This window comes from Armigeres subalbatus, chromosome 1 (genome assembly GCF_024139115.2).
Source record: "Armigeres subalbatus isolate Guangzhou_Male chromosome 1, GZ_Asu_2, whole genome shotgun sequence".
Lineage (NCBI taxonomy): Eukaryota > Metazoa > Arthropoda > Insecta > Diptera > Culicidae > Armigeres > Armigeres subalbatus.
Window position 1 is genome coordinate 78864718 of NC_085139.1, and position 14073 is coordinate 78878790.

At 43.0% G+C, this 14073-nt stretch overlaps 1 protein-coding gene across 12 annotated transcripts in view; it reads right to left on the minus strand.

The window, feature by feature from the left end:
• The window catches only part of LOC134227444 (uncharacterized), a 625652-nt gene that overhangs the window by 259717 nt on the left and 351862 nt on the right, over positions 1 to 14073 (minus strand). For 10 of the 12 annotated variants that reach the window (XM_062708982.1, XM_062709008.1, XM_062708989.1 and 7 more), the window contains one exon: positions 5247 to 5294. The exons of the other annotated variants lie outside the window; for them this stretch is intronic. In XM_062708982.1, coding sequence (XP_062564966.1) covers positions 5247 to 5294 — 48 coding nt within the window. The remainder of the gene's footprint in view (positions 1 to 5246; positions 5295 to 14073) is intronic. 12 annotated transcript variants of the gene reach the window in all.

Below are 14073 nucleotides of genomic sequence, written 5' to 3' on the forward strand. Positions count from 1 at the left end.
GCTGTCCGAGTTCCAAACGGGATTCTGTCCTAATCACAAACGGGACCCAAACGGGATTATGTCCTAATCCCAAGAACATAATCCCAAAAGGGATTCTGTCCGAATCCCGAAGGGGATTCTGTCCGAATCCCGAAGGGGATTCTGTCCGAATCCCGAAGGGGATTCTGTCCGAATCCCGAAGGGGATTCTGTCCGAATCCCGAAGGGGATTCTGTCCGAATCCCGAAGGGGATTCTGGTCGAATCCCCGAAAGGATTCTGGTCGAATCCCCGAAGGGATTCTGTCCGAATCCCGAAGGGATTCTGTCCGAATCCGAAGGATTCTGTCCGAATCCCGAAGGGATTCTGTCCGAATCCCGAAGGATTCTGTCCGAATCCGAAGGATTCTGTCCGAATCCGAAGAGGATTCTGTCCGAATCCGAAGAGGATTCTGTCCGAATCCCGAAGGATTCTGTCCGAATCCCGAAGGATTCTGTCCGAATCCCGAAGGGATTCTGTCCGAATCCCGAAGGGATTCTGTCCCAATCCTGAAGCGGTTTCTGTCCGAATACTGTAGAAGATTCTGTCCGAATCCCGAAGCGGATTCTGTCCGAATCGAAGGAGATTCTGTCCGAATCAGAAGGGATTATGTCCGAATACCGAAGCGGATTCTATCCGAACCCCGAAGCGGATTCTGTCCGAATTTTGAAGCGGATTCTGTCCCAATTCCTAAGCAAATTCTGTCCGAATCCTGAAACGGATTCTTTCCGGATCTCGAAGCAGATTCTGTCCGAATCCCGAAGGGATTCTGTCCGAATCGAAGGATTCTGTCCGAATCCCGAAGGATTCTGTCCGAATCCCGAAGGGATTCTGTCCGAATCCCGAAGGGATTCTGTCCGAATCGAAGGGATTCTGTCCGAATCCCAGGAGGGATTCTGTCCGAATCCCAGGAGGGATTCTGTCCGAATCCCAGGAGGGATTCTGTCCGAATCCCAGGAGGGATTCTGTCCGAATCCCAGGAGGGATTCTGTCCGAATCCCAGGAGGGATTCTGTCCGAATCCCAGAGGGATTCTGTCCGAATCGAAGGATTCTGTCCGAATCGAAGGGATTCTGTCCGAATCCCGAAGGATTCTGTCCGAATCCGAAGGATTCTGTCCGATCGAGAAGGATTCTGTCCGAATCCCGAAACGGATTCTGTCCGAATCCCGAAACGGATTCTGTCCGAATCCCGAAACGGATTCTGTCCGAATCCCGAAACGGATTCTGTCCGAATCCCGAAGGGGATTCTGTCCGAATCCCGAAGGGGATTCTGTCCGAATCCCGAAGGGGATTCTGTCCGAATCCCGAAGGGGATTCTGTCCGAATCCCGAAGGGGATTCTGTCCGAATCCCGAAGGGGATTCTGTCCGAATCCCGAAGGGGATTCTGTCCGAATCCCGAAAGGGATTCTGTCCGAATCCCGAAAGGGATTCTGTCCGAATCCCGAAGGGGATTCTGTCCGAATCCCGAAGGGGATTCTGTCCGAATCCCGAAGGGGATTCTGTCCGAATCCCGGAAGGGATTCTGTCCGAATCCCGGAAGGGATTCTGTCCGAATCCCGGAAGGGATTCTGTCCGAATCCCGGAAGGGATTCTGTCCGAATCCCGAAGGATTCTGTCCGAATCCCGAAGGATTCTGTCCGAATCCCGAAGGATTCTGTCCGAATCCCGAAGGAGTTCTGTCCGAATCCCGAAGGGATTCTGTCCGAATCCCGAAGGATTCTGTCCGAATCCCGAAGGATTCTGTCCGAATCCCGAAGGGATTCTGTCCGAATCCCGAAGGATTCTGTCCGAATCCCGAAGGGATTCTGTCCGAATCCGAAGGATTCTGTCCGAATCCCGAAGGGGATTCTGTCCGAATCCCGAAGGATTCTGTCCGAATCCCGAAGGGATTCTGTCCGAATCCCGAAGGATTCTGTCCGAATCCTGAAGGGATTCTGTCCGAATCCCGAAGGATTCTGTCCGAATCCCGAAGGATTCTGTCCGAATCCCGAAGGGATTCTGTCCGAATCGAAGGATTCTGTCCGAATCCCGAAGGGATTCTGTCCGAATCCCGAAGGATTCTGTCCGAATCCCGAAGGGATTCTGTCCGAATCCCGAAGGGATTCTGTCCGAATCCCGAAGGGATTCTGTCCGAATCGAAGGATTCTGTCCGAATCCCGAAGGATTCTGTCCGAATCCCGAAGGATTCTGTCCGAATCCCGAAGGATTCTGTCCGAATCCGAAGGGATTCTGTCCGAACTCGAAGGATTCTGTCCGAACCCGAAGGGGATTCTGTCCGAACCTGAAGGGATTCTGTCTGAATCCCGAAGGGGATTCTATCCGAATCCCGAAGGGGGTTCTGTCCGAATCCCGAAGGGGATTCTGTCCGAATCCCGAAGGGGATTCTGTCCGAATCCCGAAGGGGATTCTGTCCGAATCCCGAAAGGGATTCTGTCCCAAGCCCAAACGGGATTCTATCCCAATCCCAAACGGGATTCTGTTTGACCCAGACCGGATTCTATTCGAATCCCAAACGGGATTCTGTCCGAATCCCAAACGGGATTCTGTCCGAATCCCAAACGGGATTCTGTCCGAAACCCAATCGGGATTCTGTCCGAAACCCAAACAAGATTCTGTCCGAGTCCCAAACGAGATTCTGTCCGAATCCCAAACGGGATTCTGTCTTAATCCCAAACGGGATTCTGTCTGAGTCCTAAACGGGATTCTGTCCGAATCCCAAACGAGATTCTGTCCGAATTCCAAGGGGGATTCTGTCCGAATACCAATAACTCTGTTCGAATCCCGAGGAGGATTCTCTTCGAATCCCATAGGGGATTCTGTCCGAATTCCAAATGGGATTCTGTCCGAATTCCAAAGGGGATTCTGTCCGAATTCCAAAGGGGATTCTGTCCGAATTCCAAAGGGGATTTTGTCCGAATTCAAAAGGGGAATCTGTCCGAATTCCAAAGAGGATTCTGTCCGAATCCAAAGGGGGATTCTATCCGAATCCCAAAAGCGATTCTGTCCGAATTCCAAAGGGGATTCTGTCCGAATCCCAAAGGGGATTCTGTCCGAATCCCAAATGAGATTCTATCCGAATCCCAAAGAGGATTCTGTCCGAATCCTGAGGATGATCTAATGCAAATTCCAACAGAAATTCTATCCCAAACCAAAATCGGAAACTGACCAAATCCCAATAGAAATTCTTTGTGAATCCTTAGGAAAATTATGTCCGAATCCAAATGGAGATACTTTACGAATCCCAAGAAGGATTCTGTTCGAATCTCGAGGGGAATTTTCAATGTTATTTTCGCACAGCTGCACAAAAATTCATGACAAGCATTTGTGCCTACTCTTTTTGAAATTTGTAAAGGAATGATTCACAACTAACAGGATATTTCTCTTTACAAAAAAAAACTTCTAGTTTTAAAACGATCAACCATTTCTTGTACGATATGCTTCATATTGCAAGTGTCTCTAGAAATGAGTAATAAAAATTTTCCATTTTACTTTGAATACAAGATGTGTTTTAAATTATGAAGAACGCTTAAAATTATCATTTTTTCCTACTTTTCAATCAACAACATTGTTGAAGATACCATACTTGTATGAAGCAACATTGCGGCAATTGTTTCATTCTGTTTCAATCATAGGTCATATAGCATATTCTACTGTCTGTATGATAGGGAAAGGAACATTTCACCATGAATAAACGTTTATATAAATTCCATGCGTTTAGAAACGTCAACTTGTAAAATACAATTACAAACACTGTTTCATTTTCTTTCCCTTGCACAACTAACCTCACATTGCCCTGGAGAGACCTCAATGAAACCGAAGAAAACACCCCCGGAACGTGCATGATCCCTAGCTTCAGCGTAGGCGACTCGTGATTCCTTTGCTTCGATAAGGCACCTAATGATTTATTCTGCTTGTGATCAGCCTCTTTAACAGCCATTGCTACTGGTAGCCAAGCGCGGTGCCAGCACTCCCGAGCTCCCGAGACACAGTTCATAATTTATGCGATTGTTGAATGGACCTTTCTGGTTGTCGCCGCCACAGGAATGGTGGCTGTATTGGCGCGCGGCTTTCTTGCGCCCAACCAAGGAAGTCTTAGCAGTGTGTCGTACCGCAGTTGTTCGGTGAAAGGCAATACCCGATTTATCACTTGCGCTAGGTATAATGCCTTAATAGGAGGCATTCAGCGAGTCAAGTTTGTTAGAAGGTAAAATTGATAGCGGAGTCGTTCGATCAAACCACCGAGAATTATTTTCATCTACTACTTCGCGTTCCATGAGGGCATACTATTCAGTCATGCTTTCAAATGTTCTGCATCCGCAAAGCGTACATATTTACTGGACCCGAAAGTTTAACTTTGGTGTCAAACATAGCGCTTCTCTAGTTCTAGCATCGTATAGTAACGGAGAAAATGTGTAGCTCATATAAATTTTGTTTTAATTTTTTCCATTTTTCGTATTAACATGATGACCAGACAACTTTCATGCTCTCATTTAGTTCTAGAGATAATATAATTCAACCGAAATCCTGCCGCTCGTCGAGCATCGAAAAATAAGACAACACATAATTTAGCTCGGTACCTTGAAGAAATTATCTTATCATGTATATTACGTTTAGCTCACCATTTCGCAAACATATTTCATCTTTATGAGTGGTGTACAATCATTGAATATTTGTATAACATTTCAGTTTGCATGTTAAATTGCTTAATTATAAAAATGCATTGCTTGTTCGCGCTTTGACCGTATCAAAAAAGAAGTAACCAAGGAGAAACAATTCCGTATGCGCACCATATGCATCGCCTTGCGTGTGATCTACATGAACACCTTCCTTGTAAAAAAAACTTGCATTAGCATATCATCCCGTTATGAATTGGGTGATGGCCCTTCATATTTTCGTATAGCAGATTAGCTCACGCTTCGTAAAATACCTAGTCACCTGGCTGATAACAAATTATCATGATCTTAATAGCATATAGTAATTCACCGAACAACATTAAATTTTACTACGATTGATCTTCTTAGTATGCATATTTTTTATTAGCCTTAACATCGATCCCAGATCCTTCCCATGCCCCGATTCGAGCCTCCGTTCTGGTCCCAGCGGTAATGTCCAACATACTTCAAGGGTTGTTGAAAACGTTAAAAAAATTCAATCCAAGGCGCAACTGACATTACTTCAACCGATACAAATTCTACGCTCCCAGTGTGATTTTTCTGTAATGCACTCACCTGATAACATGCTGTTTGCGGGCTCAGGTGATACGCTGGGATGGTTGGCTGAAATTGATCGAAAAGAGAAAAGGAGAAGACGAGTCGTGTAAAAATTTGATATACAGTTGTTCCAAAAAATAAAAAAACTTGCTAATGGCCCCAAATTCAAGGGTTGTTACCAAGTGAGTCCAAAAATTATATGCCACAGATAAATGAAGGTTAAACCGTCGTCAGTTGCTAATTAGTGAGAGGCATGCAAGCGCCGTTCACATCAATTACATTGCTACATCTGTCTTTTATGATGTTTGACTGAACAGAGACTGTTGAAGTCAGTTTTCGATGAGTAATGACAACTGTGTACAACTTTTCCTCCATATTCCATTTCTTAATTTTTGCATATGTTTAGTATCACCTTTTTAATTGAATAATTTACTAAATTATTAGATTGTAAGTTAACCTGTAGCATTGTTTTTCATGGGAAATTAAAGAGAGCGATCTGTGTGCGAGATCCATATTATTGATCATCAATCCTTTGACTGATTATAAACGATTTAGTAGAAACAACAGTTTGGATTAACTACTTCATTTCGTCAGCAACACAGAGTTTTTCAATAATTGGAATAATTTTTCAGCTAATTTTGTTTTCTCGTCTTTGTTTCAGTGCTTAAATCAAGTGTTCCATACATTCCAAGGCTGCTTAGCCTCGTCGAAGATTTCTCTCTACGGCTTTCATCAGTTCTGAGAACTCTATTCAACACGATACCCCGGCTAAGTAACATTTTCATCGTAACAGAACAAATCACGTTTTTCTGCCAATGGAATGGAAACGGCACATAGGGGCACTCATGTTTCTGTTTGTTGTACTCAGGTCTGAACAAGGTACCTATAGATAGTCTCACTAATCATAATAGTTACACAAATTGTTTGCACTCTGGCTTAGGTGAAATCGAGTGAAGCCCACAAAAGACGACCAATAGAGGTGTGCGCCGGTGCCGTCTATTTCCAATGCTCTAATTTACCAAATTTATATTCACTTCAAAATAATAGAAGTTACTTAATAAACTGCTTTTTTCAATTCCGAAGAGAATTACTGCAGGAGATTTTATTGGAATCCCGAAGAATATTCTATCAGAATTACCACATTCGCAATTTGACAAACCAAAAATAAGTTGAGCAACTGCTCTTTCATATTTCCGAGAGAAAATCATTCAGAATTCCAAGAGGGATTCTATCCCAAGCAAGATTCGAAGAAGCGAGATTTTTTCGGAATTAGAAGCGGACTCTTTAGAAATCCGGAACGAATTCTATCAGAATCCGATGCAGATTATATCGAAATCTAAAGTTGAATTTTATCAAAATTTGAAGCGGAATTTAATAAAATCCGAAGCGGGATTTATTATTATTATTATTATTCTCTTTATTAGCGAGGTAGTCGGCCTCCTCGGTCGGTCCTCCTCGTAGCGGTATTCTATCGGAATCCAATGCGAGATCATATCGGAATATAAATCGGGATTCTATTCGAATCCAGAGCGGGACTCTATCATAATACGAAGCAAGATTCTATCGGAAAGTTGGACTTCAATTGGAGACCCAAACAGCAAAATTCCGGAAGAGACGCATTTACTGATCTTGAAGGGAATTCTTTCAGAATGCTGTAAGAAATTCTTCCAGAATCCCGTAGGTAATTCATACAGAAGGAAATTATTTCAGAATACCGAAGGAAATTCTTTTCGAATTCCGAAGGGAATTCTTTTCGAATTCCGTAAGGAATTCTCTCAGAATTCCGAAAGAAATTCTCTCAGAATTCCGAAAGGAATTCTCTCAGAATTCCGAAAGGAATTCTCTCAGAATTCCGAAAGGAATTCTCTCAGAATTCCGAAAGGAATTCTCTCAGAATTCCGCAGGGAATTCTCTAAGAATTCCGAAGGCAATTCTTTCAGAATTCCGAAGGGAATTCTCTCAGAATTCCGAAGGAAATTCTCTCAGAATTCCGAAGGGAATTCTCTCAGAATTCCGAAGGGAATTCTCTCAGAATTCCGAAGGGAATTCTCTCAGAATTCCGAAGGGAATTCTCTCAGAATTCCGAAAGGAATTCTCTCAGAATTCCGAAGGGAATTCTCTCAAAATTTCGTTGGGAATTCTCTCAGAGTTCCTAAGGAAATTCTCTCAGAACTCCGAAGTGAATTCTCTCAGAACTCCGAAGGGAATTCTCTCAGAATTCCGGAGGGAATTCTCTCAGAATTCCGGAGGGAATTCTCTCAGAATTCCGGAGGGAATTCTCTCAGAATTCCGGAGGGAATTCTCTCAGAATTCCGGAGGGAATTCTCTCAGAATTCCGGAGGGAATTCTCTCAGAATTCCGGAGGGAATTCTCTCAGAATTCCGGAGGGAATTCTCTCAGAATTCCGGAGGGAATTCTCTCAGAATTCCGGAGGGAATTCTCTCAGAATTCCGGAGGGAATTCTCTCAGAATTCCGGAGGGAATTCTCTCAGAATTCCGGAGGGAATTCTCTCAGAATTCCGGAGGGAATTCTCTCAGAATTACGAAGGGAATTCTCTCAGAATTCCGAAGGGAATTCTCTCAGAATTCCGGAAGGAATTCTCTCAGATTTCCTAAGGGAATTCTCCAAGAATTCCGAAGGGAATTCTCCAAGAATTCCGAAGGGAATTCTCCAAGAATTCCGAAGGGAATTCTCCAAGAATTCCGAATGGAATTCTCCAAGAATTCCGATGGAATTCTCCAAGAATTCCGGAGGGAATTCTCCAAGAATTCCGAAGAGAATTCTCCAAGAATTCCGAAGGGAATTCTCCAAGAATTCCGAAGGGAATTCTCCAAGAATTCCGAAGGGAATTCTCAAAAAATTCCGAAGTGAATTCTCAAAGAATTCCGAAGGGAATTCTCAAAGAATTCCAATGGGAATTCCCAAAGAATTCCGAAGGGAATTCTCAAAGAATTCCGAAGGGAATTCTCAAAGAATTCCGAAGGGAATTCTCTAAGAATTCCGAAGGGAATTCCTCAAGAATTCCGGAGGGAATTCTCCAAGAATTCCGAAGGGAATTTTCCGAGAATTCCGAAGGGAATTCTCAAAGAATTCCGAAGGGCATTCTCCAAGAATTCCGAAGAGAATTCTCCAAGAATTCCGAAGGGAATTCTCCAAGAATTCCGAAGGGAATTCTCCAAGAATTCCGAAGGGAATTCTCCAAGAATTCCGAAGGGAATTCTCCAAGAATTCCGAAGGGAATTCTCCAAGAATTCCGAAGGGAATTCTCCAAGAATTCCGAGAGGAATTCTCCAAGAATTCCGAGAGGAATTCTCCAAGAATTCCGAAGGGAATTCTCCAAGAATTCGAAGGAATTCTCCAAGAATTCGAAGGAATTCTCCAAGAATTCGAAGGAATTCTCCAAGAATTCGAAGGAATTCTCCAAGAATTCGAAGGAATTCTCCAAGAATTCGAAGGAATTCTCCAAGAATTCGAAGGAATTCTCCAAGAATTCGAAGGAATTCTCCAAGAATTCGAAGGAATTCTCCAAGAATTCCGAAGGAATTCTCCAAGAATTCGAAGGAATTCTCCAATAATTCGAAGGAATTCTCCAATAATTCGAAGGAATTCTCCAAGAATTCCGAAGGAATTCTCCAAGAATTCGAAGGAATTCTCCAAGAATTCGAAGGAATTCTCCAAGAATTCGAAGGAATTCTCCAAGAATTCCGAAGGAATTCTCCAAGAATTCGAAGGAATTCTCCAAGAATTCCGAAGGAATTCTCCAAGAATTCGAAGGAATTCTCCAAGAATTCGAAGGAATTCTCAAGAATTCGAAGGAATTCTCCAAGAATTCGAAGGGAATTCTCCAAGAATTCGAAGGAATTCTCCAAGAATTCGAAGGAATTCTCCAAGAATTCGAAGGAATTCTCCAAGAATTCGAAGGAATTCTCCAAGAATTCGAAGGAATTCTCCAAGAATTCGAAGGAATTCTCCAAGAATTCGAAGGAATTCTCCAAGAATTCGAAGGAATTCTCCAAGAATTCGAAGGAATTCTCCAAGAATTCGAAGGAATTCTCCAAGAATTCGAAGGAATTCTCCAAGAATTCGAAGGAATTCTCCAAGAATTCGAAGGAATTCTCCAAGAATTCGAAGGAATTCTCCAAGAATTCGAAGGAATTCTCCAAGAATTCGAAGGAATTCTCCAAGAATTCGAAGGAATTCTCCAAGAATTCGAAGGAATTCTCCAAGAATTCGAAGGAATTCTCCAAGAATTCGAAGGAATTCTCCAAGAATTCGAAGGAATTCTCCAAGAATTCGAAGGAATTCTCCAAGAATTCGAAGGAATTCTCCAAGAATTCGAAGGAATTCTCCAAGAATTCGAAGGAATTCTCCAAGAATTCGAAGGAATTCTCCAAGAATTCGAAGGAATTCTCCAAGAATTCGAAGGAATTCTCCAAAATTCGAAGGAATTCTCCAAGAATTCGAAGGAATTCTCCAAGAATTCGAAGGAATTCTCCAAGAATTCGAAGGAATTCTCCAAGAATTCGAAGGAATTCTCCAAGAATTCGAAGGAATTCTCCAAGAATTCGAAGGAATTCTCCAAGAATTCGAAGGAATTCTCCAAGAATTCGAAGGGAATTCTCCAAGAATTCCGAAGGAATTCTCCAAGAATTCCGAAGGAATTCTCCAAGAATTCGAAGGAATTCTCCAAGAATTCGAAGGAATTCTCCAAGAATTCGAAGGAATTCTCCAAGAATTCGAAGGAATTCTCCAAGAATTCGAAGGAATTCTCCAAGAATTCGAAGGAATTCTCCAAGAATTCGAAGGAATTCTCCAAGAATTCGAAGGAATTCTCCAAGAATTCGAAGGAATTCTCCAAGAATTCGAAGGAATTCTCCAAGAATTCGAAGGAATTCTCCAAGAATTCGAAGGAATTCTCCAAGAATTCGAAGGAATTCTCCAAGAATTCGAAGGAATTCTCCAAGAATTCGAAGGAATTCTCCAAGAATTCGAAGGAATTCTCCAAGAATTCGAAGGAATTCTCCAAGAATTCGAAGGGAATTCTCCAAAATTCGAAGGAATTCTCCAAGAATTCCGAAGGAATTCTCCAAGAATTCGAAGGAATTCTCCAAGAATTCGAAGGAATTCTCCAAGAATTCGAAGGAATTCTCCAAGAATTCGAAGGAATTCTCCAAGAATTCCGAAGGGAATTCTCCAAGAATTCCGAAGGGAATTCTCCAAGAATTCCGAAGGGAATTCTCCAAGAATTCCGAAGAGAATTCTCCAAGAATTCCGAAGGGAATTCTCCAAGAATTCCGAAGGGAATTCTCCAAGAATTCCGAAGGGAGTTCTCCAAGAATTCCGAAGGGAATTCTCCAAGAATTCCGAAGGGAATTCTCCAAGAATTCCAATGGGAATTCTCCAAGAATTCCAATGGGAATTCTCCAAGAATTCCAATGGGAATTCTCCAAGAATTCCGAAGGGAATTCTCCAAGAATTCCGAAGGGAATTCTCCAAGAATTCCGAAGGGAATTCTCCAAGAATTCCGAAGGGAATTTTCCAAGAATTCCGAAGGGAATTCTCCATGAATTCCGAAGGGAATTCTCCAAGAATTCCGAAGGGAATTCTCCAAGAATTCCGAAGGGAATTCTCCAAGAATTTCGAAGGGAGTTCTCCAAGAATTCGAAGGAATTCTCCGAGAATTCGAAGGAATTCTCCAAGAATTCGAAGGAATTCTCCAAGAATTCGAAGGAATTCTCCAAGAATTCGAAGGAATTCTCCAAGAATTCGAAGGAATTCTCCAAGAATTCGAAGGAATTCTCCAAGAATTCGAAGGAATTCTCCAAGAATTCGAAGGAATTCTCCAAGAATTCCGAAGGGAATTCTCCAAGAATTCCGAAGGGAATTCTCCAAGAATTCCGAAGGGAATTCTCCAAGAATTCCGAAGGGAATTCTCCAAGAATTCCGAAGGGAATTCTCCACGAAGGGAATTCCGTCAGAATTCCGAAGGGAATTTCGTCAGAATTCCAAAGGGAATTCCGTCAGAATTCCGAAGGGAATTCCGTCAGAATTCCGAAGGGAATTCCGTCAGAATTCCGAAGGGAATTTCGTCAGATTCCGAAGGAAATTCCGTCAGAATTCCGAAGGGAATTCCGTCAGAATTCCGAAGGGAATTCCATCAGAATTCCGAAGGGAATTCCGTCATAATTCCGAAGGAAATTCCGTCAGAACTCCGAAGGGAATTCCGTCAGAATTCCGATGGGAATTCCGTCAGAATTCCGATGGGAATTCCGTCAGAATTCCGATGGGAATTCCGTCAGAATTCCGATGGGAATTCCGTCAGAATTCCGAAGGGAATTCCGTCAGAATTCCGAAGGGAATTCCGTCAGAATTCCGAAGGGAATTTCGTCGGAATTCCGAAGGGAATTCCGTCAGATTTCCGAGGGGAATTCCGTTAGAATTCCGAAGGGAATTCCGTCAGAATTCTGAAGGGAATTCCGTCAGAATTCCGTCAGAAATCAGAAGGGACTTTCGTCAGAAGTCCGAAGGGAATTCCGTCAGAATTTCGAAGAGAATTCCGTCAGAATTCCGAAGGGAATTCCGTCAGAATTCCGAAGGGAATTCCATCAGAATTCCGAAGGGAATTCCATCAGAATTCCAAAAGGAATTCCGTCAGAATTCCAAAAGGAATTCCGTCAGAATTCCAAATGGAATTCCGTCAGAATTCCAAAAGGAATTCCGTCAGAATTCCGAAGGGAATTCCGTCAGAATTCCGAAGGGAATTCCGTCAGAATTCTGAAGGGAATTCCGTCAGAATTCCGTCAGAAATCAGAAGGGACTTTCGTCAGAAGTCCGAAGGGAATTCCGTCAGAATTCCGAAGGGAATTCCGTCAGAATCCTGGAGGGAATTCCGTCAGAATTCCGAAGGGAATTCCGTCAGAATTCCGAAGGGAATTCCGTCAGAATTCCGAAGGGAATTCCGTCAGAATTCCGAAGGGAATTCCGTCAGAATTCCGAAGGGAATTCCGTCAGAATTCCGAAGGGAATTCCGTCAGAATTCCAAAGCAAATTTCTTCAGAATTCCGAAGGAAATTCCGTCAGAATTCCGAAGGGAATTCCGCCAGAATTCCGAAGGGAATTCCGTCAGAATTTCAAAGGGAATTCCGTCAGAATTCCGAAGGGAATTTTGTCAGTATTCCGAAGGAAATTCCGTCGGAATTCCGAAGGGAATTCCGGCAGAATTCCGAAGGGAATTCCGTCAGAATTCCGAAGGTAATTCCGTCAGAACTCCGAAGGGAATTCCGTCAGAAATCAGAAGGGAATTCCGTCAGAAATCCGAAGGGAATTCCGTTAGAATTCCGAAGGGAATTCCGTCAGAATTCCGAAGGGAATTCCGTTAGAATTCCGAAGGGAATTCCGTTAGAATTCCGAAGGGAATTCCGTCAGAATTCCGTCAGAATTCCGAAGGGAATTCCGTCAGAATTCCGAAGGGAATTCCGTCAGAATTCAGAAGTGAATTCCGTCAGAATTACGAAGGGAATTCGGTCAGAATTCCGAAAGGAATTCCGTCAGAATTCCGAAGGGAATTCCTTCAGAATTCCGTCAGAAGTCTGAAGGGAACTCCTTCAGAATTCCGAAGGGAATTGCTTCAGAATTCCGAAGGGAATATCTTCAGAATTCCGAAGGGAATGCCTTCAGAATTTCGACGGGAATTCCTTCAGAATTCTGTAGCGAATTCTTTTAGAATTCCGAAGCAAATTTCTTTAGAATTCCGAAGCGAATTCCTTCAGAATTCCGAAGCGAATTCCTTCAGAATTCCGAAGCAAATTTTTCCAGAATTCCGAAGCGAATTTCTTAAGAATTTCGAAGGGAAGTCTTTCAGAATCGCGGGTATTCTTTTTTACTTATTGTAGAAACCTGACATGCACGTCACTAGGATTCCGAAAGAAATTATGTCACAGTTTTGAGGGAAATTCTTTTGAAACTACGAGAAGAACTCTTTCAGAAACTCGAGAGGATTTCTGTTAGAACCCTGCATTTCTGATTGTTTCAAAGAAAATTGTACTTCCTGGTTTTTCAAAGCTCATGCGCACCTGTTTCGTGATCCATAATACATTTTACGATACTAGAGGTACTCTTCCCGAGCAGGAACGACGACCTCGATAACAGAAATTGGTATGAACTAGGCTTGCATGAGAGTAAAAATATTAAAAAATAATACCAACAACTAATAAGCAAAATACTTTAACACGTACGTCCCCAACCCCCATTTTACGACAAAACTCAAAATTCAAAAATCTGCAGCTCAGCCAATTTCTAACGGATTTTCAAGCAATCTTCTGGAATCGATCACAAAATTCCTATAGTTTTAGGAACCGAGGTCAATTTTTGTGCAATGGCCATGGTTCCGGAGATATTCCGGGGAGTACTGGGGTTACCTCCCTCCCGGAAAAAATGGTCACTGGCAGATCGGCTTCGAAATCCATCGTGCGACATGTCAAACTTCATGATTTTGCAAAACAAGTACACTGGAGTACACTTCGGGGACTTTCGATCGAATTGGCCACCCTCCGGGTGCTTCCAGGGCCTGGTTCCCTTGGGGAAGTGGCCAATATCCGTTCAATCTTGGAACCCATCTTGCGGCACGTCAAACTTCATGATTTTGCAAAACAAGTACACTGGAGTACATTTCGGCGATTTTCGATCGAATTGGCCACCCTCCGGGTGCTTCCAGGGCCTGGTTCCCTTGGGGAAGTGGCCAATTTTCGTTGAATCTTGGAATCCATCTTGCGACATGTCAAACTTCATGATTTTGCAAAACAAGTACAATGGAGTAAATTTCGGCGATTTTTGATCGAATTGGCC